The 19,230-nt window shown below is 41.0% G+C and overlaps 1 protein-coding gene across 3 annotated transcripts in view; it reads left to right on the top strand.

Moving 5' to 3' along the window:
• The first annotated feature begins 2,262 nt into the window (after positions 1 to 2,262).
• LOC135524025 (dnaJ homolog subfamily C member 7-like) overlaps positions 2,263 to 19,230 on the top strand; it is a 59,873-nt gene continuing 42,905 nt past the window's right edge. Inside the window, exons 1-4 of one of the 3 annotated variants that reach the window (XM_064951146.1) lie at positions 2,263 to 2,367; positions 14,522 to 14,610; positions 14,893 to 15,017; positions 16,644 to 16,757. In XM_064951146.1, the coding sequence (XP_064807218.1) occupies positions 2,297 to 2,367; positions 14,522 to 14,610; positions 14,893 to 15,017; positions 16,644 to 16,757 (399 nt within the window). In that variant the 5' untranslated portion in view covers positions 2,263 to 2,296. The other 2 variants (XM_064951145.1, XM_064951147.1) reach the window with 2 other exon arrangements.

Here is a 19,230-nt window from a genome sequence, read left to right on the forward strand (position 1 = left end):
AGACACAGAAGGGGTTCTTCGTGGAACCAAACAGGGTTTTATGGGGACAGCAGAAGAATCCTTTTAGGTTCTAGATGGCACCTTTTTTCTGAATGTAGGGCTATATTGCAGTGGTTCTGTGGTTTTCAGTTTTTTTTTTATTACAGAAATTTTGGTGGTTAAAATAACCAACAATACTGTGAAACAGCTCCACTTTTAGCACATATTTGCAAGCAGGCAAAGTAGCCTTCTACTGTATGCATGCTGATGCATGTGTGATCACTCAATATTGACAGGACTGACAAAAAAAATACATGCTCAATGCAATCAAGAAATGTACAAAACAATGAAGAAATTGACAAAAGTTGTAAATGTTATGAAATTAAACAAAACTTGTTGATCAAGTGTAGCAGTTTTAATATCATTAACATAAATGACCATAAATCAACATTGTAGATTATTAAAAAAAACAGTATTAACGGTTCACATTTACTGGTGGGGATATAACAGGCCATGTACATCTCTAGAGGATCATTGCATCAACGACAGTATGACTACAGTATAATGGACATGTCAAACTTGCATTATTACGCAATTATTAAGAGACTAGATACAAATTGCTAATCCTGGCGACCAGTGTTCTAGCATTAATTTATTGAGGCAAGCAGATCAGTGATGTCAAGGTGGTACCCACGAATATGCTGTGTATAGTGTAAATAACTACCAATAGGCCTACTAAATTATAAGTGTTTAGTTCATCAAATAACTGTAAAATAAGGAATGCAGTTACTCCATTCAACTAATAGGATGCATTAGTCTTGAAACAATTTACAGAAACAATTAGTGTACATGAAATGTATGATACATTAAAGAATAACACAGAGTAGCCTATATGACTATTACCATTAGGTTAAAACAACGTGGTAACATGTCTTCAGTTCAAAATAATCTCTAAAAGAAAAAACTATGTGTGTCAGATACACACAGCAGCTTGGTAGCAAGTTCTCAAAGTATGAACAAATTCACTGTCTTTTAACCAAATTCAAGCAGAAAATCATGCCCACCTGAGTTAGCATTTCTTTGCACTTTACTAGTGAAAACAAAAGACAGGAAAACATGGCCAGAATCTAATCAACTCAATTTAAATGATAGGAGTGCACCCTTGTTGCTCTCCAACAAACAAAATAACAGTTTTCCTTTAACAATAAATCCATAGCACTTGCAGAGCAAAATATATGAAAATTCATAGCTCTTCATGAACTCTTGAACAATTCAAACATGACAATTTAATTCACAGAGTAACATTAATTCAGTTGATTCACATTTTCATCTGTCTTCTCACCTTTCTTGGCATCAGTGAACCCAGGACTCCCATGGAAACGTATCTTCTTAGAGATCCTCTGTGTCCAACGTAAAACACTAAATAATGCATGCAGAGCAGAATTAGGCCGAAACCCACTAATTATCAAAATCCAGAAAATAGACGTTAAATTCTACAACCACCTAAAATGAACAATACCCAAACCTTCCAAAACAAAGCCATCACCTACAGAGAAATTAGCCTGGAGAAATTAACCTGCTTAGGTTAATTTCTCCAGGTTAATTTCTCTGTAGGTGATGGTCCTGGTCCTTGGTCTCTTCACAAACACCACAAAATGAGGTGCAAACTGAGCTGGACTTCCTAACCTCCTGCCAAATGTATGACCATATTAGAGACACATATTCCCCTCAGATTACACAGACACACAAAGAATTAGAAAACAAGTCAAATTTGGACAATCTCCCATAACTGGGTGAAATACCACAGTGTGCAATCATAGCAGCAAGATGTGTGACCTGCTGCCACAAGAAAAGGGCAACCAGTGAAGAACAAACACCATTGTAAATATAACCTATATTTATGTTTATTTTCCCTTTTGTACTATTTAGCTATTTGCTCATCATTACAACACTGTATATACATAATATGACATTTGAAATGTCTTTATTCTTTTGGAACTTTTGGAAGTGTAATGTTTACTGTTCATTTTTTGTTTATTTAACTTTTGTTTATTACATATTTCACTTGCTTTGGCAATGTAAACATATGTTTCCCATTCCAATAAAGCCCTAAATTGAGAGGTATCAGTAGCTTCACCTGGCAGAATTCTGACCTGAATCACTCCACCACATACGCCTGGCTGAGGCTCTCAATCTATCCAATCACCGTTCGCATGCTGTTGACCAATGACGCGGAGGTATGTAGGCTGAAATACGCCCCTAGGCGTGGCTTTGGCTGAACTCGTTGGGAAAAAAAGACGGGTTCCTTTCAGGAAAAATGGCAGCTGTTGACGTCGACATGCAGACGGAACTAGAGCCACAAATAATTATTGACGCCGACATGGAGAGGTAGCTAAATATGCACTTTTTCATTAATGGTTGTGAAGAAAGTACCCTTTGTTATTTGATCGAAATCCGAGCAGAATCGTCATTTCTACTTAGCGGGGCCTACCTGGCTAGCTAAATAATATCTTTCACCAACTAACAAGGGTTAGGTAACGTTAGCTACAACTAACTAGCTAATCCAAGGGGAATTTCAACGGTCTCGAGTCTCCAGACAGAACGTACCAGAAAGCAAACTATCCTAACTAGTATTAGTTAACTATGCCATTTGTTCCTTCGTATTGGCAATTAACGTTACTTTACATTGACAAAATTGGTTCGAGGTTCTACTAGTTTATCTAGCTAACGTTTAATTGACAATCTGCAAACCACCCTGAACTGTGCTGTTCTATGTGTATCCTTTGTCACTGCATTTGTGCCACTCATGTTAGGTTGCCTATGGATTATCCTAGGAAGCAAAAAGTGGCCACCACATCTGACTAGAGGATAAAACCATGCTGAGGCCAGACGGAATGACCCATTTCTCAGTCACGATGAGAATGCCATCATAGTAGCTACTTGCCACACAAGTGTCAATAACTGAACTGTGTATATGTATATTGGTCTGCTCATTACATTTTTCAAATGAACGGATGTGGCCTTTTTTTTTGCCTACTTAGCGTTGAGATCAATGATCTTTGTGCACGCTAGTTAGCGACTTAGCATTTAAGTTTGGTTTTCAAAAGAAACGAAGTGTGCACTTGATGTGGTTGCAGGATATCACGCTGTTAGTTTACATGGATGGGCCTAATGGAAGAAAGTGGATGTGAACAGTTTACCCAAACAAAATGACACAATTACTGTTGACTAACCCCATTCAGTACAAATTTGCGCAACCGCGGCATTCAAACGAGACTGCAATGAAAACTAATAGGACTGTTGGCATCAAAATCTAGGTTGTGAACTACGTTTCTATTGACATGGTAATGGCCCGATAGTATTGGAGAAAAGTTTAAAAAACTGCCCCCTCTGACGCTGTTAAATTGTGAGGTACGTATGCAAGCATTATGCAACTCATTCTGTGTAGTACAGCCTCTCTCCACCAGGTGTAGCGCTTCTCTCGCAGTTTAAAAACAAGAAAGGGACAGGGTAAGGCGGATACTTAGTCAATCGTACAACTGAATGCATTCATTTTTTTGCATCATCGCTGCAAGCCACCATGACTCTCAAAAGCCGCGACAGCCGCTGTTTACTTCTGAAGATAACTTTAGTGCCGCCCTAAAAACCCGACTCTTAACTCGACAAACTTCAAATAGGTATGTAATGACACATTATATTAACTTTTATAGTGTTTTAAATAAAACCAAAGTTTATTTGTCATGTGCGCTGAATACAACAGGTGTAGGTAGACCTTACAGCTTACTTACAGCCTCTAACCAATAGTGGGAAAAAAAAGGTGTGTGTGGGTATGTAAAGAAATAAAACAGGAAAAATACATTTGAAAATAAGAGTAGCAAGGCTATATACAGACACCGGTTGTGTTTTATTTACTTTTCAGAGGTGATAAGTTGGACAGATCAGGTGAAAATAATGTTTCCCCACACTGCTTATCTCCCGCTTTCCTTATCACGCAGTAGGTTTCGTTTCCCTACCCAGTCATTTTTAAAAAGACCCAACAGAGCTCATTGCCTTCTTCAATCATGCAGAGACGGGCAGCATGACGGGCTTGTCATTGATTTTCCTGGAAAGGGTAGATATTGTGATTTACAATGGTATTCATATTACAGTTGACCTGGAAGTATTACGTTTTTTGGGGTGTTAAAACAAGGTCAGTTGTGCATTTATAGCATGATATACAAAATATCGTTAGCTAACTATATGTGGTAACCCTTAGCAAGCTAGTTGTTTTCGAGATGATCGATCTCTGTTGAGGGAGGAGCTGGTTTTAACAATTCTGAACACATTCCGTTTGTCAAAATAATGACTTATGTTCGCTAGCTGGGCAGGCAAACGCTGCCAAATACTAAACTGTAAACCAATATAAACTTGTGTACTATCGCTGGTAATCATGTTATCCGTATCTAAGGTAGTAGAAAACTGGTGACATCGAGAGACCTCCTTCTGACAAACTGCTATCAGGTAGAGTATTTTAAATGTATTTGTAATTTAGCTATTTAGCCATAGAAACGTGATGCCTCAACGCAAGCTGTAAAATGACTCCGAACATAGAACACAGCAACCATAGTATTGTTGCTAATGTTTGCTAGATAGAACAAGTAGATCTGTTGTTAGCTAGTCGGAATAAATACACAATATATCCAACAGAATGTGGACACCCCTTCAAATTAGTGTATTTGGCTATTTCAGCCACATCCATTGCTTACAGGTGTATAAAATCGAGCACACAGTCACGCAATCTCCATAGAGTGGCAGTAGAGTGGCCTTACTGAAGAGCTCGGTGACTTTCAACGTGGCACCTTCGTAGGATGCCACCACAACAATGGGACAGATATTTCACCAGATGTATAAATGTCAGGCATCCAGTTGGCATTCTGCACATTTTCTCATCTATGAAACATTTGATCTCAATACAGTTTTCTGTTCCTAAAACTATAATCTTATGAACAGAGTGGACTACGTTTTGTAGACTTCACTCTTTGCAAAGTTTTTCAAAATCGTGTTGTTTAGGAGTGTAAAGGAGAATTGAGTTAATGCACACGCCTACTTCAAGAGTAGGTGTTCCCTAACGGAAATATGCAGATGCACGCTAGAACGCGCCAATAGGATCTCACTAGCTCGTGCTTGCTTCTGCCCTCCTTGCTTGTTCTGCCCACTAGGCCTCCAATGTTCCCATTGGTATAGTTATAAAGACCTTTAATGCCACTTTTCCAACAAGTCATTTCGTCACATTTCTGCCCTGCTAGAGCTTCTCCGGTCAACTGTAAGTGCTGTTATTGTGAAGTGGTAACGTCTAGGAGCAACAACAGCTCAGCCACAAAGTGGTAGGCTACACAAGCTCACAGAATGGGGCTGCTGAGTGCCTACATAGTTTGTAACAATTGTCTGTCCTTGGTTGCAACACTCACTACCAAGTTCCAAACTGCCTCTGGAAGCAACGTTCGCACAATAACTGTTTGTCGGGAGCCTCACGAAATGGGTTTCAATAGCCGAGCAGCCACACACAAGCCTAAGCTCACCATGCACAATGCCAAGTGTCAGCTGGAGTGATGTAAAGCTCGTCCCCATTGGACTCTGGAGCAGTGGAAACGTGTTCTCTGGCGTGATGAATCACTCTTCACCGTCTGGCAGTCCTACGGACTAATCTGGGTTTGGCGGATGCCAGGAGAATGCTACCTAACCGAATGCGTAATGCCAACTGTGTAAAGTTCAGTGGAGGTAGAATAATAATGCTCTGGGGCTGTTCTTCATGGTTCGGGTTTGGCCTCTTAGTTCCAGGGAAGGGAAATCTTAACACTACAGCATACAATGACATTCTAGACGATTCTGTGCTTCCAACTTTGTGGCAACAATTTGGGGTAGGCTCTTTCATGTTTTAGCGTGACTTACATTTTTCATTGGATTTAACTAGGCAAGTCAATAAGAACACATTCTTATTTTCAACACCGACCTAGGAACAGTGGGTTAACTGCCTTGATCAGGTGCAGAACAACAGATTTTTACCTTGTCAGCTCGGGGATTCGATCGAGCAACCTTCCGGTTCTAGTCCAATGCTCAAACCACTAGGCTACCTGCCGCACAATGTCCCCGTGCCCAAAGCAAGGTCCATTCAGAAATGGTTTGTCGAGATCAGCGTGGACGAACTTGATTGGCCTGCACAGAGCCCTGACCTCAACCCCATCGAGCACATTTGGGATGAATTGTAACCCTGACTGCGAGCCAGGCCTAATTGCCCAACATCAGTGCTTGACCTCTAATGCTCTTGTAGCTGAATGGAAGCAAGTTCTAGCAGGAATGTTCCTACATTTAATGGAAAGCCTTCCCAGAAGAGTGGAGGCTGTTATAGTAGCAAAGGGGGGGACCAAGTCCATATTAATGCCTGTGATTTTGGAATCAGATGTTTGATGAGCAGATGTCCACATACTTTGTGATGTAGTGTAGGTTTATTACTAGCTAGCATGTAATTCCGGGACGTTGAGCGTTTTAGCTATCAGTTTATTCCAAGTAATAATTTAAGAGGACTGACCTGTAGGACAAGTAGTGTAAATCTAATTTTATTTTTTTAAATTTTACCTTTATTTAACCAGGCAAGTCAGTTAAGAACAAATTCTCATTTTCAATAACGGCCTAGGAACAGTGGGTTAACTGCCTGTTCAGGGGCAGAACGACAGATTTGTACCTTGTCGGCTCGGGGGTTTGAACTTGCAACTTTCCGGTTCCTAGTCCAACGCTCTAACCACTAGGCTACCCTGGACTCACTAATTTAATGTATACTGACAAATAAGAAATGCCTCATTATCCCTGTCAATAGTTGAAGTAGGATGACTGTCAGGATGTACACTTTCTAGCTCACAAACTTCATTACTTTGCTGTGATTTCTTTTATTCATTCAGGTCTCTCACTTGTCTCACGTGATCTATTCAGCTCTCCTGTGTCCATCTCCCAGAGATCAACCAAGTGCTTTTCGCCAAGCATGGGCTGTAAGGAGAACCTTCCTACTGCAGTTTGAACTAGCCCTGCTGTCACTATTTAGACATTGGGACCACGTATGCATTATATTTAGATAATGGAAAACATGTCTCGTACTCAGTCATAGGTAGTAGTAGAATAATGAATGGATTGGCAAGATTTTGACACTGTCAACTTTAAAGGTTAATAATTTAAACCACCTAAATATACTCGCATACACTGAACATTTCGTATTTAAAACTCACATTTCCAAACTATAATCCTACAGGCTCTATTATTCTCCATACCTTATGTTCCAATGCATCCTACATTATGCATGGTATTGAGAAGCTGCTATTTGAGATTTCATCTCATTTAGAAATGTTACTGCTGTTTGAAGACCCTCCCACTCTGTCTTCCGAATTCTTTCTCTCTGCTCTTGTTATCCTTAATAGGATTGTTGGTGGGCGGAGCTGGGAGGGTTGTCAGCGAGATGAGACACACCTGGGCTCAGGTGTGTCCCGGGGATAAATACACCCCCACACATACATCGAGGAGACCACGCAGACATGCTGTTTTTTTTGTGTGCCATTTTGGGGCTTTGTTAGTTTATTTTGGCACCTCTCAATACCCCTCATTATCACCATCTATGCACTCATCCACTCGCTTACACTACTGATTACACACTGTTACTTATATATAGGTTACTTTATTTAATAAATATATATTTTTCTTTTATGCATTATGATGGGTTGTTTGGTAGGCCCAGTGTTGGCTGCCTTTGTTTATGTTTGTTTGGTAAACTTGACACTGCATTGTATAATTGGTTGTGTGCTGCGTTGGAGAGAGGAACATTGGTTAGTTTCCAGTCCCCTGCCCAGGCTGGAAACTCTTGCTCTACTTGCTGTTGGGACATTTGTCCGAAGAGTTGAGTACATTCTGATGTGTACCTCAATGGGAGATTTAGATAGGATAAGTGCCATTTGCTCCCCGGAGTCATAGCCCTGTTAGCCTTTTGGCGACGAGTTTCAATTTGGAATACGTTGGGCATAGTTAGTTATTTTGTTATTTTGTTAGCTATTTTTGTGTGGGGTCCGTGGACCGATAAGTTGTCTCAGGGGGCACATCTGTTGCTTGGGGGTGGAATCTGCCATTTTGCTGCCCCTCCCCCTTTCTAGTGGGCTCCAGTGCGTAATTACCCACCGCAAATCCGCACGAAAACTAGGGTTGAGCTGTTGTAGGATTTGGTGAAGCACCTTGTACAATACCAGTCAAAAGTTTGTACACTCCTACTCTTTCAGGGGTTTTTATTTTTACTATTTTCTACATTGTAGAATAATAGTGAAGACATCACAACTATGAAATAACACACATGGAATCATGCAGTAACCAAAAAAGTGTTAAACAAAATCAAAATATATTTTTACCCTTTGCCTTGACAGCTTTGCACATTCTTGGCATTCTCTCAACCAGCTTCACCTGGAATGCTTTTCTAACAGTCTTGAAGAAGTTCCCACATATGCTGAGCACTTGTTGGCTGTGTTTTCTAAACTCTGTGGTCCGACTCATCCCAAACCATCTCAAATTTGCACTAAAGGACCGATTTCCACCGGTCTAATGTCCATTGCTTGTGTTTCTTGGCCCATGCAAGTCTCTTCTTCTTATTGGTGTCCTTTAGTTTTTTTTTTTTTTGCAGCAAGTGACCATAAAGGCCTGATTCACGATGTCTCCTCTGAACAGGTTATGTTGAGATGTGTCTGTTACTTGAATCCTGAAGCATTTATTCAGGCTGAAATTTCTGAGGGTGGTAATTCTAAAGAACGTATCCTCTGCAGCAGCGGTAACTCTGGGTCTTCTATTCCTGTGGTGGTCCTCATGAGGGCCAGTTTCATCATAGCGCTTGGTGGTTTTTGTGACGGCACTTGAAGAAACTTTCAAAGTTCTTTAAAGTAATGGACTGTTTCTTTGCTTATTTGAGTTCTTGCTATTATGGAATATGGTCTTTTACCAAATAGGGCTATCTTCTGTATACCACCCTTACCATGTCACAACACAACTGATTTGCTCAAATGCGTTATGACGGAAAGAAATTCCACAAATTAACTTTTAACAAGACACCTCTGTTAATTGAAATGCATTCCAAGTGACTATCCCATGAAGCTGGTTGAGAGCATGCCAAGAATGCAAAGCTGTCAAGGCAAAGGGTGGCTACTTTGAAGAAACTTAAATCGAAATAATTTCATATTTAACGCTATTTTATTTTGGTTACTACATGATTCCATGTGTGTTATTTCATAGTTTTGACCTTCAGTATTCTACAAATTTTAAAATGGTAAAAATAAAGAAAAAACCCTTGAATGAGTAGGTGTGCCAAATTCAGACTGGTGCTGTATAGCTCATCTCTCTCCTGTGGTGCCCAGTGTGATTGGCACTTGCCTTGTTTAAGGTCCAGTCTGGTGTGCTCAGCAGAGGGGAAGAGTGAGATTTGTATGTATTTCTTTAGTAGTTGTGATTATGGCGTCAAATGTTCATTCATGTTCCATCAGAGGAACTGTTGGAATTATGTACTAAAGTACAGTTGTTGAAGATCGCTGAACACTACCAGGTTGAAATGAGTGATACATTGAAAACAATTCTGTTAGGTTGATATTGAAGGTCAATCTGATTGAGAGTGGTATACTTGTAGTTACCACTGGGGCAGCCTCTGCCGGGGACTCTCCAGCCATCTCCTGGTTTCGCTGCAATGGCCTCTCTGTCTGTTAGCCGTAGTAGTCTTTCTTCTGAACAGCAGAAATAACTGCTTCTGTTACAGCTTGAGCATAGTCGTGTTAAGGAATTGGAATTTAAATGGGATTTGTAGCGCGCTGATCGTGTTAAGCATGATAAGGAATTGGAATTTAGAGTATTTGGAGCTCGCTAAAATCAAGCTGCTACGAGTGGTTAGAATTGGTTACGGAAGGAAAGTTCTCGAGAGTTTGCTTATGTAACGTGACCCTGATTCACCTAATGGTCGCTCCTCTTTCGTTCCTGCCCCGGACACACTTGATATTATTGGAAACTTACAGCTGTTGCCAAAATTTAATGAAAGGACCCTGACACATTATTTTCATTGTTAGAGTAAGTGTCTAGCGCTAGGAGTTGACCTGATTCTAATCACACTTTAATGTTGCTGTGTGTGTTGACTGGTAAAGCACAGGAAACATATTCAGCACTTTGTAGCCAACGTTGTCAGTTATGAGGTCAATGGCTGTGTTACAGATTTACGAATTGGTTCCTGAGGCTTACTGCCAACAATTTAGAACTTTAAAAAGGATGATGTTGAATTTGAGCTAAAGTTATCTTCACAGTTTAATCGCAGGTGTTCCTCTGCGGTTAAGACTTTCTAGGGGCTGTGTGATCTGATTATGCTAGAACAATTTAAGGACACAAACCCAGATCAATTAACAAACAAAGTGAAGACTGTCTCTGAAGCTGAGGTTTTGGGGGACGAGTATGTTTTGACTCAAATAAGTGGCTTTGCAGAGCCCTGTATTCGGATTGAGTGGGGGCGTTTGGAGAGATTTGAGCCTCGACCAACGAGACACTCTGTTTCACGGGCAGAGCTTCATTCATCTAGAGTTGAGCCTGGCTCCCATGGTAAAGCTGACTTCGGTCAAGTGACATTACTGTCAGGGTTCAGGTCATTGAAAATACAAATGTCCTGTTCTCCCTAAGGGTAAGTTCAGTACTGGCGCTAACGTTAAACCTAAGCCTACTGCGATGGAAGCGCCAGTCTCACATCCGTTCACTCCGGTCACTTCGTCTTATGCCCAGGTGCATGTTAATAAAGTCCCAATTGACCCAGATTATTTACCTTCCATTACATAGGGTTTTGTGTGTCTGTTAGGCAGTAACGTGCCAGTGTAGATCTTGAGGGACACAGGTGGCTCAGAGTTGTTTGTTAGTCTGTTACCTTTCTTTGCTGAGACTGATTCAGGGAATCGTGTTTCAATTAGGGGAATCGGGTCGAACACTCATTTCCATTGCGTTAACTGATGTTGGATTCTGAACTGGTGAAAGGCTCCCGAGTGGCGCAGCAGTCTAAGGCACTGCATCGCAGTGCAAGAGGTGTCACTGCAGTCCATGGTTCGAATCCAGGCTGCATCACATCCAGTCGCGATTGGGAGTCCCATAGGACGGCACACAAATGGCCCAGGGCTTTGGCCGGGGTAAAATAAGAATTTGTTCTTAACTGACTTGCCTAGTTAATTAAAAAATAATTGTACGTGCATGGTGAGGATGTACGGACGATTGCATACTGCAGGGTAGATTGAAAAATGTAGAGTCACTGGGTGTTTTGGATAGCCTTCTTGTTCATCTACCTGCTGATAGGCAAGACGAGTTGGTCGGTCTTATTCTGAGTTTTCCAATTATTTTTTCTTCTGATATGCCGAAACGTACAAACTTAATACAACATAATGTTAGGGATGCGGACCCCATCCGTCAGTGGTTCTATAGTTTCTCCAGAGAAATGTAGTTTTCTGGATGCTGGAGAATGATATTGCAGAGCCTTCTTTTTCCTGCTGGGTTTCTCCCTGTATCTTGGTCAGTAAACCGGATGGGACAAACCAATTTTTGTACAGACTACCGTAAAGTCACTAAGCCAGATTAATTCCTCTTCCTTAGATGGAGGACTGCGTAAATCAGGTTGAGAAGCAAAGTTTGTGAAAAAGTTTGACATGTTAAAGGTCAATTGGCAGGTGTATTCTCTGAATTCTCTGTCTTTTATTACGCCCTCCGGTCTGTACTCATAGTCGGTTATTAGTTTCGGCCTGCGTAATGCACCTGCCACTTTTCAGCACCTTTATAGATTGGGTTTTCTCCCGTATTCAAGCCTTGTTCGACCGCCTGGCTGTGGGTTGCCTCACTATCAACTTGGCAGAGTGAGTTTGCTCAGGTGATATTTACGTACCTTAGTACGGTGGTTGGGCAGGGTGAAGTGCGTCCTGTTCAGGCTAAAGTGATAGCTGTTGATGATTTTCGAACGTCAACTACTAATAAAGAACTAATGCGTTTCTTGGGAATGATTGGTTATCGTAGTTTCTGTAGGAACTTCTCTACCGTAGTCGCTCCCCTGACAGATTTGCTGAAAGGTCTGGCATTTACGTCTAGTTTCCTGTACGCAGCCTTTTGATGTGAAGAATTTGCTTACCTCCAGTCTGTTGCTGGCTGCTCCTGGCGTGGATTTGTCATTGACCTTGCAGGTAGATGCGAGTCACTGCAAGTGCAGTCCCGGTGTTGAGGCCTGTTGGTTTCTTTTTCCAAGAAGTTTAACCGTTATCAGTTGAACTACTCCGTGGTGGTAAAAGAAGCTCTAGCACTCACTTGGGTGCTGCAAGACTTCAAGGTGTGTGTCGGGTGTAGTACCAAATGTGGTCTACACCAACCATAACCCTCTCACCTTCTTGATGTCTGTCTCCTGACCAGAGAATAATGTTCTTACAGGCATTCCATCTCAATGTGTGGCACATCAGGGGGTCTGATAATATTGTTGATGGTGCGCACTGTTCCTGAACGCATCAGGTTCTGGTTACGTGGACATGTGATTTCTCATGCGTGTAGTCCCTGAGTGTTGTGACATATGCTTTTTGTCCACGTAACTGGGAAACTGTATTATGTTATCTTGTCGCTCCTGTCATCTGTTCCCTGCTGTCCTCGTTTTTTAAATTCCTCTTAAGATTGCTGAGGTCTGGGGAGGATGAGGTTGGCTGGGGCAGTGGGGTAGCTTTAACCAGGGCAATCAATATGTTATTATTTTGATATCTTTTTTGGTTGGTGTGGTCCCTGGGGGGGGGTTCTCCCACTCTCTGACAAATTATTTCTCTGCTCTTGTTTTCCCTAATAGAATGTTGGTGGGTGGAGCTGGGAGGGTCGTCTGCGAGATGTGTCCTGGCAAAAAATACTTTCCTCCATACTTTGAGGAGACTCTCCGCGCGGACATGTTGTTTTTGTTGGGGCATTTTGGGGCTTTGTTTTATTTTGGCACCTCTCAACACCCCTCATCACCATCAATGCACACATCCACTCACTTACACTACTGATTAAACACCATTGTTACTTGTATATAAGTTACTTTATTTAATAAATATATTTGTGTTAATTCTTTCTTAGTCGTCTCTTTGTTACAGGCAGTGCTTATTGCACAGCGCATTGTACAACTATTTTTGGAGAAGATTGTATCGCAAGTTATGCTTTGTCTAGGCTATGCCATATGTATTGGCTAATATGCATATGCAGCTGTCGTTTTGAAACATCCATTCTAGCATATGTGACACACCTTTCTATCTCCGAGCTTTTATTTGGTTTTCTATGCAAAGTATATGATTTATTATTATGCCTGCAGTCAGTTACTTGAAATTACATGTAATCATGCCAAAACACGATTAAATTGTATTCACTGACAGAGCGATAACTGAGACACACAGACATTTTGCTGAGTAGGATTGTGATTTGACATACAAAAGTTATTTTTGTGAAAATGCTTTATCTGCCTTCCCAATGGAAACTAGTTCAAATCTATTTTCTATGTAAAAAGATGTACGTTTCTGGATGATGCAACATGCTGCCTTGTTGACAACTTGACCGAGTGGCGTATATTACTGTTAGATTTGAGAAGGACGTTCCTCTTCACCGCTTTTGCCCTTTCACGTCACGGGCCATAGATGGGTGCACCATGGCTCAGGTTAATAGAACTCTCTCATTGTTTACAGGGTAAGGAAACCAGTCTATGAACAAGGTATAGCAGCAATCCATGCTTTGGTTTAGTTTCCCATGCAGTGGCTGGCACGGTTGCATTTGTGTCACAAATCCCATTCAAGTCATGTGACTGTAATTAGCATTTCTTTCGCATCATGTTCAAATCTGCTGTAAGTGACTGAGCGTAACAATCCATTTTTAGGTGCTTTTGGGTAATTTGGACAGGATGTGCGGAAAATGCTAACAAATTTGTGCCACAAATTCTAAAATGTTAGCATTTGGAAACAGTGCCAGGCAAACCAAAGCATGTATTGCTTGTCCATAAACTCAGGGGCACAACTTTAAATTGGGACGGAGGGGACAGTTGCTTAATTGCCGCTATAGCCAATCGAGTAGACTACACATCCCCTAGTAGTAGGCCTATGTCTTAATGATATATTTATTTAATCCCCTTCATTGGTTTTGCTCCAGTGCCTTCTATGTCCTCACACTGGGCCAGTTTCTGTTTGTTCCAATCAGGTAAACATGCCAAGTGTGCTTTCCCATTTGGTACACTGAGCCAATTCATTTGCATAGGTCAAAATGTGTTTGTTACTAAGACGAGATCCCCTGGCTGCTATGCACAAATAGATTGCCTCTGAATATTTTTGCTGACATCACAATCAAAATAACAACTAGCAAATCAATAGATTTTCCCCTGCTTAACTGGCTTAAGCGTAATTGTATATCAGTTACTGCTGAATTGTAGGTAACATATTGATAATTTTTTGGGGTGGATAGCCTGAATGCTCCATTTGTTTCTTTCTTTGTTTTCTCTCAGGGAGGCTGAGGGCTTCAAAGATCAAGGAAATGCTTTCTACGTCAAGAAGGATTATTCTGAGGCATTTAACTACTACACCAAGGCCATTGGTGAGAATGCAACCCTAGCTTTGAACCCAAGTTTAGTAACAACATGCTATGCCATAGCGTAGAGGGCAACTGTAGGGAGATTTTTTTGAAGGATTCTCAAATGATATATTTCTTATTTAACTGGATCGTTAGAGCCAACTCTCATTGACGACTAGTTTGAAAATTCAGCTAATAATTTATTTCAGTTTCCAGACATGCTATGTTTCTCTGGAATTATAGACTGTTGATGTGATTGATTAGTCGTGACTCTTGAGAATATGGTTCCCTTTTTGTTTTTGTCAGATGCATGTCCTAAAAACGCCAGTTACTATGGAAACCGGGCGGCCACTCTCATGATGCTGTGCCGCTTCCGAGAGGCCCTGGTGGACTCCCAACGGGCTGTGCGGCTGGACGAATGTTTCATGAAGGTCAGAGTTCCGCCTGCTTGCTTCCGTGGCATATATATGTATGTGTGTGTGTGAAAATTAACATCATTTTGACGTTTTCCTCAAGAAATGGGGACTGCGTCATGTTTTGTTTCCTTGACATGATACTGCTGAGTATCACAATTAGAGCCCTGATAAATCCATTTGACGATATTTATTGGCCGACATGGTCTTTTCACAAATATATTTGTATCAGTCTTCCGTCTTTAAAACAACGATATTATTTATACATGAATTAACAAATAAATCCACTAATCTGAGCATAATCTGAGATATTACTATCATTTTTCCAGGTTTGCCCTGAGATGGCTCTCTAGTCTCAATCAAGACTCTCACTGAACATCATTCTGTAGCCAGCAGATTGACCACATTTGCAACCGCATTTGAAAAAGTAAATAATCAAAGTAAATCAAATTGGCTATGTACACTTCACCGATACGAAGTTCTCACTTTGCTAACGCTAGCTAGCAAAGTATTTTTAGCTAGCATGCCTGGCAGCCTGTGCTGCTAATGACAGGACTGGTGGCGAAAGTTATACAATAACACTGGTTGCAGTTATTATCTGTGCCTGTCATTCAAGCCATGTGCTGATATTGTGATTAGAATGTTACTAGCTAGAACGAGTAGTGACTCAAATGAGTGCGGCAAGCATAAACGTTGTATTGCTTACCATACAGATTTGAAATATCTAGCCAATACATTTTGTATTGAATAACATTGTTTGTGAACTAAAGTGCTGCAATGATTTGAGATTTAGGCTTTGGTTAAAGATCAGTACAAATGCTTTAAAATTTTGATGATAGTTTAGACTTTCAAGAAGAGCGATGACTATCTGGTGATGATTCGGATATAACGTCATCTCGCTGCCTGTTCTTAAAGCGGCAGTACAACATTACAAGTGCAATTTCATATTTACATTGACACTACGTTTATTAATTCAGCCAGGGCATCTACCTACTGTACACCGCATATTGTCCCTCCCATAGAGATCCTATTAAAGTATTCACATTTTTTATAGTATTCTAATTACATTTAGCAGATGATTCAGAGCAATTTACAGTTAAGATAGCTAGGTGGGACCATATATCTGTCATAGTAAGTACATTTTTCCTCAAAGTATCTCAGCAAACGCAGTGCTATAGTAGGGGGGTGGGCAAGTCAAGTGTGAGTGTTAGTTCATGATGTTCCCTCCCCTGGCTTTTTTATGTGTGCTTTGTATTTGGCTTTGCAACTTCTTGAGGACAACTTAAGTTAAATCAGTTTTGCATAGTAAGAATTTGTACTTATTCATCATGCAAACTATGATATGTTAATTTGAGATTTGTTGCACAATTTTTGAATTAATTTAAAGTTGTCGTTTGGAGCAGATTTCTTTTTTGCACAACTAATTTTCATTCCAGAAAAATATTAAAAACAATTTTGGGCAGATATGTTGTTAATTGGCACATTTTTCAACCTCTTAAACTGGTATTGGATCCAGAAATCCGATATCAGTTGGGCTCTAATCACGATGCTGGTATCGTGAGAACCCTATGGGGAGCACACCAAACCTTTGTCGTCCTCCAGCAGCTTTAACCAGGAAGTATCTTTCCACCCACTGCACCACAGGGCCATCTGCGAGAGGGCAAGTGTCACTTGTCTCTGGGCAACGCCATGGCAGCCAGCCGCTGCTTTCAGAAGGTCCTGGAACTGGAGCCCAGCAACAGCCAGGCGCAGCAGGAGGTGGGTCCAAGTGACCTTGATTACTTTAAATGATCTAGGATTATTAGACAAATACTTGTACATGCATACCAAGATCTTCCCTCTTGTTTTCCCATTGAACATTTACCTTCACTTGACCTACTTAAAAAATAATTGTGTTGAAGGCCAAGTGCTGTCAATATGATTTCTGTTTTGATATACATTTCCACACCGAGGTTGGAATAATACTGTGAAATTTCGAACATTATGATAATGCCTTTTTATTGTAAGAGCTGTTTGGAAAAAAACGCCTGAAAATTCTGCCTGTTTTGGTGGAATGGAGTTTTGGCCTACCTGGTGACATCACCAGCTGGTCAATTAGTTAATAGTAGGGCTGTGGATTTTGAGGGTCATGGATTTTGGATTATGATAATTGGCCAGACAAATAAATGCAGTCACTGTAATATAATTGTTTTGACATACAGTTGAAGTCAGAAGTTTACATACACCTTAGTCAAATACATTTAAACTTAGTTTTTCACAATTCCTGACTTTTAATCCTAGTAAATATTCAGTTAGTTAGGATGACCACTTTATTTTAAGAATGTGAAATGTCAGAATAATAGTAGAGAATGATTCATTTCAGCTTTTATTTCTTTCATCACATTCCCAGTGGGTCAGAAGTTTACATACACGCAATTAGTATTTGGTAGCATTGCCTTTAAATTGTTTAACTTGGGTCAAACGTTTTGGGAAGCATTCCACAAGCCTCCCACAATAAGTTGGGTGAATTTTGTCCCATTCCTCCTGACAGAGCTGGTGTAACTGAGTCTGTTTTGTAGGCCTCCTTGCTCGTACACGCTTTTTCAGTTATGCCCACAAATGTTCTATAGGATTGAGGTCGGGGCTTTGTGATGGCCACTCCAATACCTTGACTTTGTTGTCCTTAAGCCATTTTGCCACAACTGGAAGTATGCTTGCAGTTATTTTCCATTTGGAACACCCATTTGCAACCAAGCTTTAACCTCCTGACTGATATGCTGAGATAATGCTTCAATATATCAACATAATTGACCTTCCTGATGATAGCATCTATTTTGTGAGGTGCACCAGTCCCTCCTGCAGCAAAGCACCCCCACAACATGATGATGCCACCTCCGTGATTCACGGTTGGGATGGTGTTCTTCGGCTTGCAAGCATCCCCCTTTTTCCTCCAAACATAACCATGGTCATTATGGCCAAAAAGTTCTATTTTTGTTTCATCAGATCAGAGGACATTTCTCCAAAAAGTACGATCTTTGTCCCCATGTACAGTTGCAAACCATAGACTGGCTTTTTTTTATGACGGTTTTGGAGCAGTGTCTTCTTCCTTGCTGATCGGCCTTACAAGTTATGTCGATATAGGACTTGTCTTACTGTGGATATAAATCATTTTGTACCCGTTTCCTCCAGCATCTTCACACGGTCCTTTGCTGCTCATCTGGGATTGACTTGCACTTTTCGCACCTAAGTACGTTCATCTCTAGGAGACAAAACGCGTCTCCTTCCTGAGCGGTATGATGGCTGCGTGGTCCCATGGTGTTTATACTTTTCTACAATTTTCTACAATTTTCTTTCCTGATGTCTTTTGTCATGCATAAAGTAGATGTCCTAACCGACTTGTGACAGGAAAATAACCTCACACTCAACGTAAACAAAACAAAGGAGATGATTGTGAACTTCAGGTAACAGCAGAGGGAGCGGAGAGGGTAGTAAGTTTTAAGTTCCTCGGCGTACACATCACGGACAAACCAAATTGGTCCACCCACACAGACAGCGTTGTGAAGAACCTCAGGAGGCTGAAGAAATTCGGCTTGTCACCAAAAGCACTCACAAACTTCTACAGATGCACAATCGAGAGCATCCTGTTGGGCTGTATCACCGCCTGGTACTGCAACTGCTCCGCCCACAACCGTAAGTCTCTCCAGAGGGTCGTGAGGTCTGCACAACGCATCACCGGGGGCAAACCACCTGCCCTCCAGGACACCGACACCACCCGATGTCACAGGAAGGCCATAAAGATCATCAAGGACAACAACCACCCGAGCCACTGCCTGTTCACCCCGCTATCATCCAGAAGGCGATGTCAGTACAGGTACATCAAAGCAGGGACCGAGAGACTGTTCATCAGCCACCACTAACATTGAGTGGCTGCTGCCAACATACTGACTCAACTTCAGCTCACTTTATGCCACTTTGTTTAGATACCCTACATTACTCTTCTCATATCCTTATACTGTACTCGATACCATCTACTGCATCTTGCCTATGCTGTTCTGTACCATCACTCATTTATATATCTTAATGTACATATTCTTTATCCCTTTACACTTGTGTGAATTAGTTAGTAGTTGTGGAATTGTTAGATTACTCGTTGGTTATTACTGCATTGTTGGAACTAGAAGCACAAGCATATCGCTACACTCGCATTATCTGCTAACCATGTGTATGTGACAAATAACATTTGATTTGAGAA

This window comes from Oncorhynchus masou, chromosome 31 (assembly GCF_036934945.1).
Source record: "Oncorhynchus masou masou isolate Uvic2021 chromosome 31, UVic_Omas_1.1, whole genome shotgun sequence".
NCBI lineage: Eukaryota > Metazoa > Chordata > Actinopteri > Salmoniformes > Salmonidae > Oncorhynchus > Oncorhynchus masou.